This window comes from Pseudophryne corroboree, chromosome 11 (genome assembly GCF_028390025.1).
Source record: "Pseudophryne corroboree isolate aPseCor3 chromosome 11, aPseCor3.hap2, whole genome shotgun sequence".
NCBI classification, from domain to species: domain Eukaryota; kingdom Metazoa; phylum Chordata; class Amphibia; order Anura; family Myobatrachidae; genus Pseudophryne; species Pseudophryne corroboree.
Window position 1 is genome coordinate 309363136 of NC_086454.1, and position 23364 is coordinate 309386499.

At 46.1% G+C, this 23364-nt stretch overlaps 1 protein-coding gene across 5 annotated transcripts in view; it reads right to left on the reverse strand.

The window, feature by feature from the left end:
- The window catches only part of WDR59 (WD repeat domain 59), a 136091-nt gene that overhangs the window by 45160 nt on the left and 67567 nt on the right, over positions 1–23364 (reverse strand). For all 5 annotated transcript variants that reach the window (XM_063945591.1, XM_063945594.1, XM_063945592.1 and 2 more), the window contains exons 11-17: positions 21717–21796; positions 12101–12221; positions 7462–7589; positions 1057–1221; positions 609–704; positions 195–351; positions 38–107 (exon numbers count right to left, since the gene is read on the reverse strand). In XM_063945591.1, the coding sequence (XP_063801661.1) occupies positions 38–107; positions 195–351; positions 609–704; positions 1057–1221; positions 7462–7589; positions 12101–12221; positions 21717–21796 (817 nt within the window). The remainder of the gene's footprint in view (positions 1–37; positions 108–194; positions 352–608; positions 705–1056; positions 1222–7461; positions 7590–12100; positions 12222–21716; positions 21797–23364) is intronic.

A 23364-nucleotide genomic window follows, 5' to 3' on the forward strand; every position in this document is an offset into this window, starting at 1 on the left:
AAACAAGATGCAGCCAAAATGTAAGTCAGAGACTGACCTTGGAGTGGGTTCAGTGGGCGATACGGCTCTGTGCATGGTCATTGGCCGTGTAAAATACACCAGGTAACCTGGGGAGACAAGAGACAGCTTGGTATCGTTCCCTTGGCTATACCATCTACTCCTCTTCTCTTATGGACCCCAGAGACTGCATTCACCTGCTCCACAGAAGCGGGCACCAGACGTCCGAGGAAATGGGATGTTGGCATCTTGGTAAGACCCATAGGCATTGGTCACCCGGGCGAATGTTGGCAGTGGTGGGGTGACAGGGTTCTGCATGGTGTAGGGATTGCTGGATGGACTGGACTCTTGGTTCTAAAAGGCAACACGAGATGCGAGGTAGCATGAGGAGCTTTATCCATCTGCTGAGGCCCTCCTTCCACCAGGGCAGACAAACAATATAGGACTTTGAAGCTGCACTCCTAATTTCACACCCCTAAGAGATGACTTGCAGAAACCATGCACCTAGAGTAAGAGGCTCGGCTTCTAAATCTTTCTGTTAAAAACCGAGTCTGCCCCCCCCCCCAAGCAGGACTTGCACTTTCCCTATTCACACTTCCCCCTCTTCTCACCACAAAGCTCTCCAGGCAGGACACCAGTTGGCGCAGGCAGGGCTCCAGGCAGCTTTGATTGCGCTTCACTTTCTGTAAAGATGTGTCTCTCAGGAGCTGGAGGAGAGAAGGTTAAACGTCCACAACAAAGTAAAATGACCCTTTACCGGAAATATACTGTACATGGACCAGAACCCCTTCCCCAGTGCGAAAACACGTTCCCCAGACCAACAAACTACCTTTGACTGATCATCGAACATGACCGCATCCCCTTAAAATAATATGGGGGCATTTTAAATGACATTTAATAAATGGATCCACCAAGCTTCTAATTAATGCAAGCCAGTTGGGGTCCGGGAGGTACATTAAAACGATAAGCCCCAAATCTGTAACCACGTTGGCTGAACTGGAAGCGCACTGTAACGCACACACTATAATCGATACACTTGTGTTGCAGATGTTTCCTTACGGTCAGCAGCTTTATTTTCATGGCGGATGTGATGGTCGTGGGAGGGACAAACTGGAAGGACGGAGCTGCGTTATTGGGATACTGAACTGGGAACGTGACCAGCAAGCGGACTCTGTGATTCCCGCAGTGCACAGACACAGTGCAGCTCCGGTTCATGGCGTCCATCTGCAGGGAAGGAAGGCTGTTACTAACCAATCCGTAAAAAAATAAGAATTTACTTACCGATAATTCTATTTCTCATAGTCCGTAGTGGATGCTGGGAACTCCGAAAGGACCATGGGGAATAGCGGCTCCGCAGGAGACTGGGCACAAAAGTAAAAGCTTTAGGACTAGCTGGTGTGCACTGGCTCCTCCCCCTATGACCCTCCTCCAAGCCTCAGTTAGGATACTGTGCCCGGACGAGCGTACACAATAAGGAAGGATTTTGAATCCCGGGTAAGACTCATACCAGCCACACCAATCACACCGTACAACCTGTGATATGAACCCAGTTAACAGCATGATAACAGAGGAGCCTCTGAAAAGATGGCTCACAACAATAATAACCCGATTTTTGTAACTATGTACAAGTATTGCAGACAATCCGCACTTGGGATGGGCGCCCAGCATCCACTACGGACTATGAGAAATAGAATTATCGGTAAGTAAATTCTTATTTTCTCTGATGTCCTAGTGGATGCTGGGAACTCCGAAAGGACCATGGGGATTATACCAAAGCTCCCAAACGGGCGGGAGAGTGCGGATGACTCTGCAGCACCGAATGAGAGAACTCCAGGTCCTCCTCAGCCAGGGTATCAAATTTGTAGAATTTAGCAAACGTGTTTGCCCCTGACCAAGTAGCTGCTCGGCAAAGTTGTAAAGCCGAGACCCCTCGGGCAGCCGCCCAAGATGAGCCCACTTTCCTTGTGGAATGGGCTTTTACAGATTTTGGCTGTGGCAGGCCTGCCACAGAATGTGCAAGCTGAATTGTACTACAAATCCAACGAGCAATAGTCTGCTTAGAAGCAGGAGCACCCAGCTTGTTGGGTGCATACAGGATAAACAGCGAGTCAGATTTTCTGACTCCAGCCGTCCTGGAAACATATATTTTCAGGGCCCTGACTACGTCCAGCAACTTGGAATCCTCCAAGTCCCTAGTAGCCGCAGGTACCACAATAGGCTGGTTTAAGTGAAACGCTGAAACCACCTTAGGGAGAAATTGAGGACGAGTCCTCAATTCTGCCCTGTCCGTATGAAAAATTAGGTAAGGGCTTTTATAGGATAAAGCCGCCAATTCTGAGACACGCCTGGCTGAAGCCAGGGCTAACAGCATTACCACTTTCCATGTGAGATATTTTAAGTCCACAGTGGTGAGTGGTTCAAACCAATGTGATTTTAGGAACCCCAAAACTACATTGAGATCCCAAGGTGCCACTGGAGGCACAAAAGGAGGCTGTATATGCAGTACCCCCTTGACAAACGTCTGAACTTCAGGGACTGAAGCTAGTTCTTTCTGGAAGAAAATCGACAGGGCCGAAATTTGAACCTTAATGGACCCTAATTTTAGGCCCATAGACAGTCCTGTTTGCAGGAAATGCAGGAAACGACCCAGTTGAAATTCCTCTATAGGGGCCTTCCTGGCCTCACACCACGCAACATATTTACGCCAAATACGGTGATAATGTTGCACAGTTACATCCTTCCTGGCTTTGATCAGGGTAGGGATGACTTCATCCGGAATGCCTTTTTCCTTCAGGATCCGGCGTTCAACCGCCATGCCGTCAAACGCAGCCGCGGTAAGTCTTGGAACAGACAGGGTCCCTGCTGGAGCAGGTCCTTTCTTAGAGGTAGAGGCCACGGGTCCTCCGTGAGCATCTCTTGAAGTTCCGGGTACCAAGTCCTTCTTGGCCAATCCGGAGCCACGAGTATAGATCTTACTCCTCTCCTTCTTATGATTCTCAGTACCTTGGGTATGAGAGGCAGAGGAGGGAACACATACACTGACTGGTACACCCACGGTGTTACCAGAGCGTCCACAGCTATTGCCTGAGGGTCCCTTGACCTGGCGCAATATCTGTCTAGTTTTTTGTTGAGGCGGGACGCCATCATGTCCACCTTTGGTTTTTCCCAACGGTTCACAATCATGTGGAAGACTTCTGGGTGAAGTCCCCACTCCCCCGGGTGGAGGTCGTGTCTGCTGAGGAAGTCTGCTTCCCAGTTGTCCACTCCCGGAATGAACACTGCTGACAGTGCTATCACATGATTTTCCGCCCAGTGAAGAATCCTTGCAACTTCCGTCATTGCCCTCCTGCTTCTTGTGCCGCCCTGTCTGTTTACGTGGGCGACTGCCGTGATGTTGTCCGACTGGATCAACACCGGCTGACCCTGAAGCAGAGGCCTTGCTTGACTTAGGGCATTGTAAATGGCCCTTAGTTCCAGGATATTTATGTGAAATGACGTTTCCATGCTTGACCACAAGCCCTGGAAATTTCTTCCCTGTGTGACTGCTCCCCAGCCTCTCAGGCTGGCATCCGTGGTCACCAGGACCCAGTCCTGAATGCCGAATCTGCGGCCCTCTAGAAGATGAGCACTCTGCAACCACCACAGGAGAGACACCCTTGTCCTTGGAGACAGGGTTATCCGCTGATGCATCTGAAGATGCGATCCGGACCATTTGTCCAGCAGATCCCACTGAAAAGTTCTTGCGTGGAATCTGCCGAATGGAATCGCTTCGTAAGAAGCCACCATTTTTCCCAGGACCCTTGTGCATTGATGCACTGACACTTGGCCTGGTTTTAGGAGGTTCCTGACTAGCTCGGATAACTCCCTGGCTTTCTCCTCCGGGAGAAACACCTTTTTCTGGACTGTGTCCAGAATCATCCCTAGGAACAGCAGACGTGTCGTCGGAATCAGCTGCGATTTTGGAATATTTAGAATCCACCCGTGCTGTCGTAGTACTACTTGAGATAGTGCTACTCCGACCTCTAACTGTTCCCTGGACCTTGCCCTTATCAGGAGATCGTCCAAGTAAGGGATAATTAAGACGCCTTTTCTTCGAAGAAGAATCATCATTTCGGCCATTACCTTGGTAAAGACCCGGGGTGCCGTGGACAATCCAAACGGCAGCGTCTGAAACTGATAATGACAGTTCTGTACCACAAACCTGAGGTACCCTTGGTGAGAAGGGCAAATTGGGACATGGAGGTAAGCATCCTTGATGTCCAGAGACACCATATAGTCCCCTTCTTCCAGGTTCGCTATCACTGCTCTGAGTGACTCCATCTTGAATTTGAACCTTTGTATGTAAGTGTTCAAGGATTTCAGATTTAAAATAGGTCTCACCGAGCCGTCCGGCTTCGGTACCACAAACAGCGTGGAATAATACCCCTTTCCCTGTTGTAGGAGGGGTACCTTGATTATCACCTGCTGGGAATACAGCTTGTGAATGGCTTCCAATACCGCCTCCCTGTCGGAGGGAGACGTTGGTAAAGCAGACTTCAGGAACCGGCGAGGGGGAGACGTCTCGAATTCCAATTTGTACCCCTGAGATACTACCTGCAGGATCCAGGGGTCCACTTGCGAGTGAGCCCACTGCGCGCTGAAATTCTTGAGACGGGCCCCCACCGTGCCTGAGTCCGCTTGTAAGGCCCCAGCGTCATGCTGAGGACTTGGCAGAAGCGGGGGAGGGCTTCTGTTCCGGGGAAGAGGCTGCCTGCTGCAGTCTTTTTCCCCTTCCTCTGCCCCGGGGCAGATATGAGTGGCCTTTTGCCCGCTTGCCCTTATGGGAACGAAAGGACTGAGCCTGAAAAGACGGTGTCTTTTTCTGCTGAGAGGTGACCTGGGGTAAAAAGGTGGATTTCCCAGCCGTTGCCGTGGCCACCAGGTCCGATAGACCGACCCCAAATAACTCCTCCCCTTTATACGGCAATACTTCCATATGCCGTTTGGAATCCGCATCACCTGACCACTGTCGCGTCCATAACCCTCTTCTGGCAGAAATGGACAGCGCACTTACTCTTGATGCCAGAGTGCAAATATCCCTCTGTGCATCACGCATATATAGAAATGCATCCTTTAAATGCTCTATAGTCAATAATATACTGTCCCTGTCCAGGGTATCAATATTTTCAGTCAGGGAATCCGACCAAGCCACCCCAGCACTGCACATCCAGGCTGAGGCGATTGCTGGTCGCAGTATAATACTTTTATAATTTATAATAATATACTTTTAAGGATATTTTCCAGCTTCCTATCAGCTGGTTTCTTGAGGGCGGCCGTATCAGGAGACGGTAACGCCACTTGTTTTGATAAGCGTGTGAGCGCCTTATCTACCCTAGGGGGTGTTTCCCAACGCGCCCTAACCTCTGGCGGGAAAGGGTATTATGCCAATAATTTTTTAGAAATTAGCAGTTTTTTATCGGGGGAAACCCACGCTTCATCACACACCTCATTTAATTCATCTGATTCAGGAAAAACTACGGGTAGTTTTTTCACACCCCACATAATACCCTTTTTTGTGGTACTTGTAGTATCAGAAATGTTCAAAACCTCCTTCATTGCCGTGATCATGTAATGTGTGGCCCTACTGGAAAATAAGTTTGTTTCCTCACCGTCGACACTGGAGTCAGTGTCCGTGTCTGGGTCTGTGTCGACCATCTGAGGTAACGGGCGCTTTAGAGCCCCCGACGGTGTTTGAGACGCCTGTACAGGTAATAACTGATTTGCCGGCTGTCTCATGTCGTCAACAGTCTTTTGTAAAGTGCTGACGCTATCACGTAATTCCTTCCATAAGACCATCCAGTCAGGTGTCGACATCACTATTACAGGCAATTGCTCCGCCTCCATACCATTTTCCTCCTCATACATGTCGACACAACGTACCGACACACAGCACACACACAGGGAATGCTCTGATAGAGGACAGGACCCCACTAGCCCTTTGGGGAGACAGAGGGAGAGTTTGCCAGCACACACCAGAGCGCTATATATATATACAGGGATAACCTTATATAAGTGTTTTTCCCTTATATAGCTGCTGTATTGATTTATCTGCCAAATTAGTGCCCCCCTCTCTTGTTTTACCCTGTTTCTGTAGTGCAGGACTGCAGGGGAGAGTCAGGGAGCTTCCCTCCAACGGAGCTGTGAGGGAAAATGGCGCCAGTGTGCTGAGGAGATAGGCTCCGCCCCCTTCTCGGCGGCCTTTCTCCCGCTTTTTTAAGGAAAAACTGGCAGGGGTTAAATGCATCCATATAGCCCAGGAGCTATATGTGATGTATTTTTTGCCATCTAAGGTATTTTTATTGCGTCTCAGGGCGCCCCCCCCCCAGCGCCCTGCACCCTCAGTGACCGGAGTGTGAAGTGTGCTGAGAGCAATGGCGCACAGCTGCGGTGCTGTGCGCTACCTTATTGAAGACAGGACGTCTTCTGCCGCCGATTTTCCGGACCTCTTCTGCTCTTCTGGCTCTGTAAGGGGGACGGCGGCGCGGCTCTGGGACCCATCCATGGCTGGGCCTGTGATCGTCCCTCTGGAGCTAATGTCCAGTAGCCTAAGAAGCCCAATCCACTCTGCACGCAGGTGAGTTCGCTTCTTCTCCCCTTAGTCCCTCGATGCAGTGAGCCTGTTGCCAGCAGGACTCACTGAAAATAAAAAACCTAATTTAAACTTTTACTCTAAGCAGCTCAGGAGAGCCACCTAGATTACACCCTTCTCGTTCGGGCACAAAAATCTAACTGAGGCTTGGAGGAGGGTCATAGGGGGAGGAGCCAGTGCACACCAGCTAGTCCTAAAGCTTTTACTTTTGTGCCCAGTCTCCTGCGGAGCCGCTATTCCCCATGGTCCTTTCGGAGTTCCCAGCATCCACTAGGACGTCAGAGAAAACAGCCATCGGCTTGCATTGTCTTAAAGGACCCGCAATATGAGGCGTGAGAACCCAATAATAATCCTATAGCAATGGATCAGATGAGGATGATCTGGCATGTCGGTAAAAGGCACTGCTATCAGCCCGTGCTTGCTCATCTCTGGTCGGCACTCACCGGTTTGTTCAGTATACTAAGGTTACTCAATATTTTTAAGCAAGTAGTACCATTAACTCCCTATTTTATTTACATCGGACATGTACATCGGTGTTGCATACATCTTTTATGACAATTGCAGGACTGTTCTTTGTCGCCCCCTGCCTGCCGAGAAGCAGTGGTACAGGAGCTGGCCTGTGTATATCAGGGCTTGTCAGAAGTAGACAAACTGGCTCTAATGCTGCAGAGCCTGCTGGGATTTGCAGTTCCATTGCTGGTATAAATTGGGGTTGATCCTAACGACACCACTGGATTAAACACCTCACTGTGCTATGAATGGAAATGATCTGGTGCTATAGATCGCACAGAGCATGACAAAGTGTGCTCTCGCTCCGGCTGACGCACCACACTCACCTCGATGTTGACGTTACGGATATGCACATTTATCAAGGAGAACTCCTGCTGCAGAGTCTGAGGGAGCCCGGGCTGCTCTGAGGTGCCCACCATTACCGGCGTTGATGGAGATTCTTCGGCAAATGCAACTGAACACAAAGACGGACATGTTTTCTACTGAACATAAACACAATACCACCCATCCAGCTGCACAGTACATTAGAGTCTGACCCTTACAGTACGCACCACTATGTATTTTTACAATTACTTTATTTCTGGACTTCCCAGAACAGATAAACATTGTTAAAATACATTGATTTAGCACCCTTTTAACATTTTAACAATCACGTTTTGTAGCTGATTAACAAATGTTATCAAAACTGGAATGTCTTTCTGCATCACCCAGCCCAGTCTGTCCGTTCTGATTTCCCATAATGCTTAGCATCCCTTGACAACTACCTCTATACGGCAGTTGTCCTGTCCCCCTTTATTATTGAATTACTGGTGATACTTTCAGATACCAGCTAGTCAGCTCAGCCAATGCCAATACATAAGAGCCACAGAGCACTCACAGAGGGGTCTGGGAATGAGGGTCGACAGCACAAAGGTCGACACACCTTAGGTCGACGTCAATTGGTCGACACACCTTAGGTCGACATGGACAAAAGGTCGACAGGAACAAGGTCGACATGGAAAAAGATCGACATGAGTTTTTTATGTTTTTTTGGTGTCGTTTTCTTCGTAGAGTGACTGGGAACCCCAATTAGTGCACCGCGTCCCCTCGCATGGCTCGCTTCGCTCGCCATGCTTCGGGCATGGTGCCTTCGCTCCGCTACCGCTTCGCTCGGCACACTTTACCGTTCCAATCGTAGTCCACGTGGATCGTTAAGTATGAAAAGGTTCAAAAAAAGAAAAAAATCGTGAAAAACTCATGTCGACCTTGTTCCTGTCGACCTTTTCTCCATGTCGACCTTTTGTCCATGTCAACATAAGGTGTGTCGACCAATTGGCGTCGACCTAAGGTGTGTCGACCTTTGTGCTGTCGACCTGGAGTCCGGATACCCTCACAGAGCTGGATGATACAGCAAGATAATGAAGCTGTAAGAACATTGTAAAACCTTTTATTTAAAAAAATGTCTTGTAAAAAGTAGTAAAATGCTTCACCGAGTTGTAAGGAAATTGCACTTCCTCATGAACCTTTGAACGCTAGAGGTTTGGATACATCTGATCAGTTACAGACAGGTACATTTGCAATATTATTTTATATTGAGTAGAGGAATCATTTACGTGAACGCATTCCTCTGTGCACAGTAAGGGGCACATATGGAGCTGGGCGACTGTACATTTGCGTACAGTAACATTATATATATATATATATATATATATATATATATATATACATATATACATACATACAGGTTGAGTATCCCTTATCCAAAATGCTTGGGACCAGAGGTATTTTGGATATGGGATTTTTCCGTATTTTGGAATAATTGCATACCATAATGAGATATCATGGTGATAGGACCTAAGTCTAAGCACAGAATGCATTTATGTTACATATACACCTTATACACACAGCCTGAAGGTCAATTTAGCCAATATTTTTTATAACTTTGTGCATTAAACAAAGTGTCTCTACATTCACACAATTAATTTATGTTTCATATACACCTTATACACACAGCCTGAAGGTCATTTAATATAATATTTTTAATAACTTTGAGTATTAAACAAAGTTTGTGTACATTGAGCCATCAGAAAACAAAGGTTTCACTATCTCAGTCTCACTCAAAAAAGTCCGTATTTCGGAATATTTGGATATGGGATACTCAACCTGTATATATATATATATATATATATATATACATACATACATACATATACAGTCAGGTCCATAAATATTTGGACATCGACACAATTCTCATATTTTGGGCTCTATACACCACCACGATGGATTTGAAATGAAGAAACAAGATGTGCTTTAACTGCAGACTTTCCGCTTTAATTTGAGGGTATTTACATCCAAATCAGGTGAACGGTGTAGGAATTACAACGGTTTCTATATGTGCCTTCCACTTTTTAAGGGACCAAAAGTAATGGGTCAAACTAAACAATCCTAAATCAAACTTTCACCTTTTAATACTTGTTGCAATTCCTCTGCATTCAATTACAATCTGAACTCTGGAAGGCATAGACATCACCACCAGATGCTGGGTTTCATCCCTGGTGATGCTCTGCCAGGCCTGTACTGCAAATGTCTTTAGTTCCTGCTTGTTTTTGGGGCATTTTCCCTTCAGTTTTGTCTTCATAGAGTGAAATGCATGCTCAATCGGATTCAGGTCAGGTGATTGACTTGGCCATTGGATAACATTCCACTTATTTGCCTTAAAAAACTCTTTGGTTGCTTTCGCAGTATGCTTTGGGTCATTGTCCATCTGCACTGTGAAGCGCTGTCCAATGAGTTCTGAAGCATTTGACTGAATATGAGTACATAATATTGCCCGAAACACTTCAGAATTCATCCTGCTGATTTTGTCATCAATAAATACAAGGGAATCAGTTCCATTGGCAGCCATACATGCCCACGCCATGACACTACCATCACCATGCTTCACTGATGAGGTGGTAAGTTTTGGATCATGAGCAGTTCCTTTCCTTCTCCATACTCTTCTCCTCCCATCACTCTGGTACAAGTTGATCTTTGTCTCATCTGTCCATAGGATGTTGTTTGGGATCTGTAAAGGCTTTTTTAGATGTTGTTTGGCAATCTCTAATCTGGACTTCCTGTTTCTGTGGCTCACCAATGGCTCAAAACATCTTGTGGTGAACCCTCTATATTCACTCTTGTGAAGTCTTCTCTTGATTGTTGACTTTGACACATACACACCTACCTCCTGGAGAGTGTTCTTGATCTGGGCAACTGTTGTGAAGGGGTTTTTCTTCACCAGGGAAATAATTCTTCTGCATCCACCACAGTTGTTTTCCGTGGTCTTCCAGGTCTTTTGGTGTTGCTGAGCTCTCCGATGCGTTCTTTCTTTTTAAGAATGTTCCAAACAGTTGATTTGGCCACACCTAATGTTTTTGCTATCTCTCTGATGGGTTTGTTTTGATTTTTCAGCCTAATGATGGCTTGCTTCACTGATAGTGGCAGCTCTTTGGATCTCATATTGAGAGTTGACAGCAACAGATTCCAAATGCAAGTGTCACACCTGGAATCTACTCCAGACCTTTTACCTGCTTAATCGATGATGAAATAACGAGGGAATAGCCCACTCCTGTCCATGAAATAGCTTTTGAGTCGATTGTCCCATTACTTTTGGTCCCTTAAAAAGTGGGAGGCACATATAGAAACCGTTGTAATTCCTACACCGTTCGCCTGATTAGGCTGTAAATACCCTCAAATTAAAGCGGAAAGTCTGCAGTTAAAGCACATCTTGTTTGTTTCATTTCAAATCCATTGAGGTGGTGTATAGAGCCCAAAATATGAGAATTGTGTCGATGTCCCAATATTTATGGACATGACTGTGTGTGTGTGTGTGTGTGTGTGTGTGTGTGTATATATACATATATATATATATATATATATATGATATAGTTGGTATCCCACGAGTCTGAATGCCGGCGCTCACACCCGTCTGAATACCTGCACAGACATCCCAACAGGCGGGATCCTGAACGTAAGTATCCCGGGGAGGTTAGGTTTAAGCTGCGGGGAGGGGAGGTTAGAGTTAGGTTGCGGGGAGGTTAGGTTTAGGCTGCGGGGAGGGGAAGTTACAGTTAGGTTGCGGGGAGGTTAGGTTTAGGCTGCGGGTGGGGGAGGTTAGAATTAGGTTGCAGGGAGGTTAGGTTTAGGCTGTGGGGAGGGGAGGTTAGGGTTGGGCTGCAGGAACAGAGGGTTAGATTTTGGCTGCAGGGAGGGGAGATGATTACGATTAGCAGACTTCTGCACGCCTGTCGGCATTTCAAACAGTCGTGATACCAGCGTCTGTATTATGACAGCCGGCATCCTGTACCCAACCCATATAAATATGTAATGCACAAGAACACGATAAAAGAGTTTACGTCTATGTCCACATGCAGATTTGGCATGCGAGTCTCCTTACACTTTTAGAAGCAAGAAGGGGAAGGGAAGAGAAAACGCAGACCAAGTACTGCAATTGCAGAAAGGGGCTAATCCGCACAGAGATGCAGATGTCCGTACCAGTACCTTTCTCTGCCTGTTACAAGATTTGGCAAGCATCATTTTAATATTATTTTTTTTCTCCTTTCATTCACTCGTGATGAAAATAATATATCTGCAGGTTTAGAGCGAATGCATACGCTTCCAACTTCACATCAGACCCTTCATGCACCTATTACCCCACCCTGCAAATGGACATACCACCACCCCCTTTCCACCAGCATCGGAGTGAGTGACCGCAGATGAGGCGGTAAAATAATAAAAATGAATAAAATATAACGTTTTATACAACATTAATAAATCACGCCATGCAGATTCTATATACGGGTGACAATCTAGGACAGGAGAAGTTTTTATGTAGGACTCTACGAGGGTGGAACTAGAAGGGTGAAATGATACTGGGCACTTGGGGTCTTCGTGCAGACTCACACAGAAGATAGGTCATGGTATCACGCCAGGCTCCATATTGTCACCTACCCTCCTCTTCCGAGGGGACAGACATCTGCTCTTGAGGCTGAAGGGACTTTTCTTGCTCTGGCATCAAGGTTAATCCATCCATCATCTCATCGACTGGGTCCATGTCATCATTAGCACACAGCTAGAAGTGAGCATAAGAGTGAGCGTAGGGATCACAAAGTCACACCTTCCAGTTCCCAGTCCACTAAAAGTACTGTACACATATCCAGCTAGTTCACACATCTACTGTTTCCCGTCTCCTGTTATATACAGATATGGTTTCAATGTAACTTGCTGTGTTCTACCACTGTATCAGGGAGAACGTCACAGCCTAGTAACTAGAGGGGCACAAATTGTCTGTTTTGCCCAAGTGAGCACTAAAGCCACAAGTCCAAGGTCCACAGGTTTGGATTTATACCTTTTTGAAGCCTCGTTCCAGCAAGTTACACAGACCTGATATCCCCTCTGCAGTGCCAATCTTGTGATTTAAATGGCAGGAACACAAACAGTCGTATACTGCTAACTCACATATCACCTGCAACTGACGTGGTCTGCATGATTGCTTTACAGTGTGCAGTTTGTAATATAATAGTACCTGACCTGCAATCACTCTGTTCCTTGTTTCCTTCCCGCTTCATACTATAAAATGCTTGAATGAAGCATTCATATTGCAGGATTTATGGTGACCTCTTCTCACATAGGGGGGGAATTCAATTAGCCGTGACTTTTCCCGCGACTCACGATTACACACTATTCAATTAACCGTGAAAATTTATCTGTGATCATTTTTTTTTTTAGCAAATTTCACTTCACCTACTCTGAGCAGGTGAAAAGTTGGGAAAAATCCCTATTTTAAGGTAAAAAAGGTTTGGATTTGGTTCAGAACCCCTGGGACGCCCCTTAATGACTAATTATTAGGCACATTGAAGTTGTTAATTATTTTGAATTGGCCAACAATGACGTGTCAGTTTTGGGGTGAAAAAGTGCAAAGTGAGGGAATTTGGGGTTCAAGGAATAGGACAGGTATATTGGGGTGCTTTATGAGTGAGACAGGTGTTTTTAGGCTTACATGTAGGAGTAGTCAATCTGTTTCCACTTTTTTTTTTTTTTTTTAAAGTACCCTAAAATAACCCAAATATATACTTATCCCCATTTTCATGTACCCCCTAATTTAATGAGAGCATTTATTCTGCACAAAAAAGCTTGCTTACTATCATTTCACACAATATAAGTCCCCAAAAACTCTTTAAATGTGATCTCTAGTACACTTCTCTTCTGTTATCTTACGTTATTTTGACATTTTTGGGGGTATAGGCTTATTTCCCCATTTTCCCTTACACTTTTCATTGCAAGAATTTTCGCAGGAAACCCATTTGGAATTGTACAAGTCAAAAAAATTGGATCTTAATACCTACCTGTAAATCCTTTTCTGGTAGTCCATAAGCGATATTGGGGAATCTAGTACGATGGGGTATAGACGGGGTCCAAAAGGAGCCAGTGCACTTTAAATTTCTTCAACTGGGTGTGCTGGCTCCTCCCCTCTATGCCCCCTCCCACAGGCAGTTATAGGTAAAAATGTGCCCGAAGGGGAAAGGACATACAGTACTTGTGAGAAGGAACATAACAATGAGTGGTGAGATTTACACACCAGCACACCACTAACATACAACAGCAGCAACAGCTGAACAGGTAACAATAGAACAAGAACCTGCAGAAAAGTCCAGGCACTGAGGCGGGCGCCCAATATCCCTTATGGACTATGAGAAAAGGATTTACCGGTAGGTATTAAATCCTATTTTCTCTAGCATCCATAAGGGATATTGGGGGAAACTAGTACGATGGGGACGTCCCAAAGCTTCCCGAACATGCAGAGACTGCTGCAGCACCGCCTGCCCAAACTGGGCATCCTCTTTGGCCAGGGTATCAAATTTGTAGAACTTCACAAAAGTGTTCTTCCCTGACCAGGTATTAGCTCGGCATAGTTGCAAGGCCGAGACTCCATGGGCAGCCACCCAGGAAGCTGAGACTTAACTAGCGCTTCTTATTCCTGCTGGTGCTTGTTTTCCACAGGCTTCCGTCACTCACATAGGAGTATCATAGAAATATAAATATAAAGTGCATATAGTGAAATAGCATTTTAGTAGCATACATATGAGACACACATCTTTAAAATACAAAAAGGTCAGATATTGCACAAATCCCTTCAAGCAGCAAAAGAAAGACAAGCTAATTACCAGATCACTCAGAACTGTGGTTAAACCGTTCTAAAAGCGCATGGAAGATGGTATAGGGATTTCCGGATAGTCCCACCACACACACGTTAGGTCTTACTGGATACTGGTCCTTAAGTCCGTCCTTAGGCTTGTCAGGAGGTAACCTATTCGTTTCCACCCCGGGCTGGGGTCCATGACGATAGGGACGCCTACAGCAGAGGACCATGGGACTGGTAGTTTTTGTTATGTATAGGGTCCAGCTGGGCGATTAGGATTCCTATTGGTGCTGTGTATATTTAAATAGCAGTCTGAATGGGGAGGTCAGTATTCAGACTTTTGAACCTTGATAAAGACCCCAGCCCGGGGTGGAAACGCGTAGGTTACCTCCTGACAAGCCTAAGGACGGACTTAAGGACCAGTATCCAGTAAGACCTAACGTGTGTGTGGTGGGACTATCCGGAAATCCCTATACCATCTTCCATGCGCTTTTAGAACTGTTTAACCACAGTTCTGAGTGATCTGGTAATTAGCCTGTCTTTCTTTTGCTGCTTGAAGGGATTTGTGCAATATCTGACCTTTTTGTATTTTAAAGATGTGTGTCATATATGTATGCTATTAAAATGGTATTTCACTATATGCACTTTATATTTATATTTCTATGATACTCCTATGTGAGTGACGGAAGCCTGTGGAAAACAAGCACCAGCAGGAAAAAGAAGCGCTAGTTAAGTCTCAGTCTCCATATTTTTTCTGTTGTGCACTGTGTTGGTGAGGGGTGAAGGAAACCTCTGGGAGTCTTTGAGACATTACCAGCTGCTGAAGTCATTGCGCACGAATTATTCCTAATTTTTTCAGTAAGCCGCCCAGGAAGAGCCCACTGATCTAGTAGAGTGGGCCTTCAGAGACTTAGGAACAGGTAAGGCTGCCGACACATAGGACTGTTGGAAGTGTGGATTAACGAAGTGTGCTATATGAGCAGTTAAAAAAACAGCTGAAGAAACATTGAGCAACATCAAGGAAAGGTAACTTAAAATTTAAACATATTACTCTAAAACCACATAACCCAATATTAACTCACAAACAACTACAGCATGTTTACCAAACTTTGTTATTTCAATTCATGGAATTCTAACCAAATTTAACACATTCTACACTCACCCTACAACTCACCCCTCTGTGCACAATACAGCTTCTATTATCCACTCCCCTCTTCTAAACACTCATGAGCTTTATACTTATACTTACCTCTCTACTATTACTTTGACAACCACAATCAGCCACCATAATAAACACTTGCAAACATCCACCAATATTTATCTCACTCTTCTGCTTTTATTAGCTGGTGACATATCACCAAATCCAGGCCCCAACCACCGGGATGCAGTCAGTTTACCTCCAATCAAAATCCCGACGTTCAAAATCCCGACACCAATTGACCGATGGTCAAAATCCCGACAAGGTCAAAATCCCGACATGGACAAAATACCGACATTTAAAATACCGACAAGGTCAAAATACAGACACGTAAAATGCCGACAGGTCAAAATACCGACATGAGTTTTTCATTATTTTTTTAATTGAAACCGACTTGTTCATACTTTACCATCCCAGTGGACCTGGAGGAGGAATATAATAGTGTGCCGAGCGCAGCGAGGCACCGTGCCCGAAGCATGGCGAGCGCAGCGAGCCATGTGAGGGGACGCGGTACACTTTATATGGTGTCCATGTTGACTTATGTCGACATACACACACAAAAACAACAAAAACCGCATGTTCGTATTTTGACCTGTCGGCATTTTACATGTCGGTATTTTAAATGTCAGTATTTTGTCCATGTCAGGATTTTGACCATCGGTCAATTGGTGTCGGGATTTTGAACGTCGGATTTTGATTGGAGGTATTTCATACCGATCCCCAACCACCTGCCCCACTCACACTCAGCTGTTTCAAAACAACATAGAAATCCATCTAATCTCATAAATATCACGTCTCCCATCCCCCTCCAAGTCACTAAATTGTGCCTTATTGAATGCACGCTCTATTTGTATCAAACTAACATCCATCCATGACCTCTTTATTTCTCACAACTTTAATCTGCTGGCTATCACAGAAACATGGCTCACACAATCAGACACGGCCTCTCCTGCAGCACTGTTACACTGTGGTTTCCACTTCACACACACATCCAGGCCTGGTAACTGTAAAGGTGGTGGGGTTGGAATATTACTGTCCCAAATTTTCACATATACAGTTCTACCTCAGGTTCCATCACTCACATTCACATCGTTTGATGTTCACTCTATCAGAATTTTCACCCCCTTATCTCTGCGTGTTGCAGCTATCTATCGCCCTCCTGGGCAACCCAAACATCAATTTCTAGAAGATTTTTCTGCCTGGCTCCCACACTTCTTATCCTCTGACATCTCCACCATCATTATGGGCGATTTCAATATTGCTCTTGACAGTCCACAATCTGTTCATGCCTCCAAACTCCTCTCTCACCTCCTCTCTTGGCCTCACGCAATGGTCTGACTCCTCTACTCACCAGGAGGGCCACTGCCTTGATCTTGTATTCACCAGGCTCTACTCAGTCTCTGACTTCATTAACACTCCTTTCCCTGTCTCTGATCACAACCTGATCACCTTCTCAATCTCTTCCATTACTCTAAACTCTATGACACTAAAACCTAGCAAGCCTCCTCTAACCCACAGAAATACTAACAATATAAATTTTCAACAACTTTCCATAACACTCCACGTAGGCTTAGATGCCAACCGTGGCACTCTAAATCAACAAGACACCTACAAAAACTGTCACGTAAAGTAGAACGTCAGTGGCGTAAATCTCGGAATCCAAGTGACTTTATCACATATAAGACCACCTACCACTCCTATCGTCAGGCCCTGAACACTGCCAAACAAACATATTTCCAATCTCTCATCTCTTCTCATGCCAACCCCAAGCGACTTTTTAATACATTTAAATCACTTCTTTACCCTCCCTCACCTTCCCCACTTGCTACTATCCGTGCACAAGAACTTGCTTCCTACTTCAAGGATAAGATTGATAAAATCCAAGATGAAATGGTATGCTCTAACTCAGCCAGTGACCTGCTCAATTCCCTACCTGAACCCTCTGGCATTTTCTCTTCATTTGATCCCACAAGTGAAGATGAAGTATCAACACTCTTTTCATCCTCCTATTCCACTACTTCTCCTCTTGATCCTAAACCCTCACAAGTCAGTAAAACTTTGGCTTCTGTCCTTATCCCAACCTTAACTAAAATCTGTAATCTCTCTCTCTCTACTGGTATCTTTCCTTCTCTGTTTAAGCATGCCGTGATTACTCCCATTCTGAAAAAACACAATTCTGACCCAAACACTAACTACCGTCCCGTCTCTCAACTCTCATGTCTCTCCAAGCTACTTGAGAGAGTTGCCTACACTCGCCTTACACACTTTCTTAACTCCCACAATTTACTAGACCCACTTCAGTCAGGCTTTCGTGCCCAACACTCCACAGAGACGGCACTGACCAAAGTAGTAATTGATCTAGTCACTGCTAGATCTAATGGCCATTACACACTTCTTCTTCTAGATCTATCTGCTGCTTTTTTTCCGCTGTTGACCACTCTCTTCTCATACAAACAATAAAATTCCTAGGTCTTCAGGACACAGCCCTTACTTGGTTCTCATCCTACCTCTCTAATCGCTCTTTCAGTGTTCACTTCTCTGATTCTACCTCCTCTTCTCTACCTCTATCAGTTGGAGTACCGCAAGGCTCAGTCTTAGGTCCTCTGATTTTCTCAATCTATATCTAATCTCTTGGTAAACTAATCAGCTCCTTCGGATTTCAATATCATTTGTACGCTGATGATACTCAAATCTACCTATCCTCCTCAGATTTATCACCATCTGTATTGGTCCGTGTCGCTGAATGCCTGTCTGCTATTTCATCTTGGATGTCATCTCGCCACCTCAAACTCAACATTTCCAAAACAGAATTATTTTCCCGCCAGCCAAGAGTAGTTACCAACATGATATCTCCATAACTGTTGACAACGCGACTATCCACCCTACCCCACAAGCTCGCTGCCTAGGTGTCATCCTTGACTCTGAACTGTCCTTTGTTCCACACATTCAATGTCTCCAAATCATGTTACATGCATCTAAAAAACATATCCAAAATACGTCCTTATCTTACACAAGACACTGCAAAAACTTTAATTCATGCACTCATCATCTCCCGCATTGATTATTGCAAGAGTCTCCTTACTGGTCTTCCCAAACATAGGCTCTCACCACTACAATCCATTTTGAATGCAGCTGCAAGGCTAATCTTCCTCGTCTGCAGATCCGCTCTGTCAGTCCCTCCATTGGCTACCGGTATTCTACCGTATTCAATATAAAATACTTTTAACTTACATACAAGGCTATTAACCAAACTACACCTTCACTCATCTCAAAATATCTCCCTACCAGACCTCTCTGCTCTGCACAAGATCTGCCTCTCTCATCCACACGTATTACTTGTTCCCACTCAAAATTACAAGACTTTATCCGTGCTTCACCCACTCTGTGGAATGCCCTACCACGCACAATAAGACTCACCTCTAGTCTCCAAACCTTTAAACGTTCCCTGAAAACTCAGCTCTTCAGACAAGCCTATCAAATTCTAGATCCACCCACATAACCTTCAATGCTTCTCTTTCTAATCACATCCTCTCTGTACAGTACACATAACCTCACATTGTCTTCCAACATTGCTGGGTGATCATATCATACAACCCATTAAGAACCTAGCAATCTGGTGGATCATTATGCAATAGGTAGCATCTATCCTTGTGTATCAATGCCTATTTCGCTATAGATTGTAAGCTTGCGAGCAGGGCCTTCCTACCACTATGTCTGTCTGTCTTTGCCCAGTTTTGTTTTATTACTGTTGTTCTAATTGTAAAGCGCAACGGAATATGCTGTGCAATATAAGAAACTGTTAATAATAATAGTAAGCCTAATCCAACGAGCAATTGACTGCTTTGAAGCAGGGCGACCCATTTTCTGCGCATCATAGAGCACGAACAAGGAATCCGTATTTCTGACCTGAGCTGTGCGCTTGACCTAGATCTTCAAGGCACGCACAACATCCAATGCCTCCGGAGGAGCAGAAGCGTCAGAACTGGACGGAACCACAAGAGGTTGATTTAGATGAAATGCGGAGACAACCTACGGAAGGAACTTCTGTCTAGACTGGAGCTGAGCTCTCTCCTCGTAAAAGACCAAGTACGGACTTTTACATGATAAGGCCCCCAATTCTGAAACACGTCGAGCAGTAGCCAGGGCCAGTAACATCACCATCTTCCACGTGAGGTACTTATCTTCTACCATCATCAGAGGTTCAAACCAGGACTGTAGAAATGCCAAAACTACATCCAAATCCCAGGGTGACATAGGCGGCACAAAAGGTGATTGTCTGTGGAGCACCTCTTGCAAGAAGGTCTGAACTTCAAGCAACACTGCCAATTTCTTCTGGAAGAAAATGGACAGGGCTGAAATCTGGACTTTAATGGAACCCAGACGTAAGCCCTGATCCACACCAACCTGCAGGAAACGTTGCAAGTGAAATACTGCAGGCGGATACTATCTCCTCCAGGTATGATGATAGTGTTTTGACGTCACAGGTTTTCTGGCCTCAACCGTGGTAGCAATAACCTTTTTTTAGGATGTTCCGCTCAACCTCTATGCCGTCAAACGAAGTCGCTGTAAGTCTGGGTAGACGAACGGTCCTTGTTGAAGATCTCTTCTTAGTGGTAAAGGCCAAGGGTTTTCGACGGACATGTCCAGAAGATCCGCTTACCATGCACTCCGAGGCCAATCCGGGGCAATCAGAATTGCCTGGACACCTTGATTTCCGATTCGCTTTAGTACCCTTGGGAGCAATGGAATCGGAGGAAACAGGTAGACAAGCCGGTACGGCCAAGGCGACGCCAGTGCGTCCACTGCCCTCGCCTGAAGATCCCTTGTCCGTGAGCAAAACCAGGGAAGTTTCTTGTTGAGACTAGAGGCCATCATGTCTATTTGCGGGCAACCCCACCTTTGATGATCTGTTGGAACACCAGATGGTGGAGCCCCCACTCCCCCAGGTGGAGATCGTGGCGACTCAGGAAGTCCGCCTCCCATTTGTCCACACCCGGAATGAAGATTGCCGACATTGCTCTTGCATTCCGTTACACCCAGAGGAGTATCTTTGACACCTCCCACATGCAGGCTCTACTTTTTGTCCTTCCTTGACGATTGATATACGCCACTGCTGTAGCGTTGTCCAACTGTAACTGTATCGCGTGATCCTTGAGTAGAGGAGAGGCCAGAAGCAGAGCATTGCAGATCGCCTGAAGTGCCAGAATGTTGATCGGAAGGAGGGCCTCGTGGGCTGACTACCTGCCCTGGAACTGCGACCCTTGGGTGACAGCTCCCCATCCCAGTAGACCTGCATCCGTCGTGAGGAGGGTCCAATCCTGAATCCCGAAACGCCGGTCTTCTAGGAGATTGGAGGACTGTAGCCACCACAGGAGAGAAATCAGGGCCTGAGGTGACAGCTGAATCATCCGGTGCATCTGGAGATGCGACCCGGACCACTTGCTCAGGAGATCCAATTGAAATGTTCTGGCATGGAACCTCCCATACTGGATCGCCTTGTATGAGGCAACCATTTTTCCAAACAATGTTATGCAGAGATGGAAAGACACTTGAGTAGGCCAGAGCACCATGCGGACCATCACCTGAAGTGTTTTCGCCTTGTGCTCTAGTAGAAACACCTTCTGGGCCACAGTATCCAGCAACATCCCCAGGAACAGGAGCCTCTAGCGGGGCCCCCAGTTTGTACTCACCACCTTCAGGCAGCGTTAGGGGTGTGCGGCGTGCTGCGGCTGTGACAGCCAAAGCGCAGTGCCCCGCTGAACAACAACCCCTCAGGACGGTTGTCCTGCAGCAGGGAAGCGGCTCTGCACTTCGTAAGGCCGGTGACCGTCCCCACCCTAACTGCCACGGTGCAGGTATGCTGTTGCCCAGACAGCATCCCGAAAATAATAAAAGATTAAAAGAAATTGAAGAAAACGTTCTGGAGCTGCAGAGTGCGCATCCTCTCCTGAGGGCACTTTTTTCTAAACTGCCTGTGGGAGGGGGCATAGAGTGGAGGAGCCAGCACACCCAGTTGAAGAAATTTAAAGTGCATTGGCTCCTTTGGACCCTGTCTATACCCCATCATACTAGATTCCCCCAATATCCCTTATGGATGCTAGAGAAACAGGAGCTTAAATACCCGTGAAAAGTTGTTTTCGCAGCAATTTTCTCGTCTGCCACAAAGAACAGGTGACACGTAGCACCTTTCAAGCTGAATGCTAGGCTAGATAAGGGTAAACACATCCTACCCTCTGCAGCTGGGCATCCACCCTCCACATGCGCAGCGTCTGGTCCCTCGACCAAGTCACCAACTGATAGTCCTTCAGTCCTGAAAATACAAAAAGCTTCACTGATCAAACTGTACAGTAACAGACAGAAAACATGACATTGCACCTTTTCATATCTAGAACATAGAACCTGCATACCATCATAGATCTCCACATATGAGGTACATATTTGCTAGAAGAGCCCCCAAGTGAGCTAGGAGGCAGACAAATCCCAAAATGTGCTCTCAATCCTCCAAAAATTGCGGGGGTGCGCATTTACCCGTGTTTTTTTCTATTGGAAACGCCCCCCACCCCCCCCTGCAAATTCCCGGATCAAGTGATCCGGGAATACTACCCGGGTAGCTTGCCGGGTTGAACACGTGTTCAACCCGGTAAGCTGTATAGTGTAAACGGAAGCCGAGTCGATGCAACACGGCTCCCGTTCACAGACTATGGAAGGGCGGCGCTGGGAGATCATGCGCCCCTGCCGCGTCACCAGCAGCATCACCAACTCGGCAATATGCCGGGTTGGTGAGCGCAGTGTAGAAGGGGCTCTAGCACAGGTCGCAGCCGTGTCAGGTTCCCGGCTGCGACCCGTGCTAGATAGTGGAAAAGGGGTATGAATTGTACTAGCTCCAGCAAGAAAAAGGTGACTTTTGGTGGGCAAACATTTTCTTTGAGACACTTTGCATGGAGTTGTGAGAGACCGGAAGATGTTAATCAGATTGTGCTTTACGAATGCAAACTAGTGAGTTTCTGTAACAGTTTAATGTAACATTTCCTAGGCTGCATTATATACTATGCAGATTTATGTTCAAATTACAAGAACTTTGTGTGTGACAGGAAGGAGGAAATTGCTTCATGCACTTGTATCCTTTTAAAATGTAATTTGTTTAAATGTTGCAAGATATCCTGATTGGATGGAAAGGACTGTGGTTTGTGATTTTACTGTATAAAAAGAGGAGGCCTGTGAGCTTCAGGGTGTATTATACCATTTTCTTCTGCTGTAAACATCTGCTGTATTGCTGAAGTTCTTTTCAGAACTATTTGGGCAAATAAAGATCTTCTGCCAAAAGACGACCGCTTCATCTTGTGACCAGCAGGGCTAGGCAAAACCTAGCTCCGTTCACCGGCTGTCCAGGGTGTAACCAGCGTCTCCAAGCTCCGCCTTCTGCCTGCTACCGCGCTGTGCTTGGGCAAGCAACGTTTGGGGATTCGTCAACACCACACAGGTGTGGTAAGGCAGCGTGTCGACGCATACAGAGCAGATCCGTGGTTCCAAACGCCACGCCAGGTTAGGAGTTTGGTGTTGGCAGCGTAAACCCGCCCACTGCGCAGTGGGTGGAGTCAGTAACAGGCGGTTACTGACGGTAAGCGGGAATCCCCTATGTGGCCAGGTCTCGTGTGACCTAAACATCCATTCTGTGTACTGGGGACGGGACGCGAAAGCGGTGAGGGCTTTCGTACGGGACCGTCCGGTTACAACACCTAAGAGCGTTTTGCTCTGTGCCTAACATGTTTAGTGTGCCATGAATGGCCTTCACTGTGGGTTATTTGCCAGCATTGCTCAATATATGTAAATTGCACCAAAATCAAAGTGACCAATCAGCAGGATTTTATCTGGCTAGTG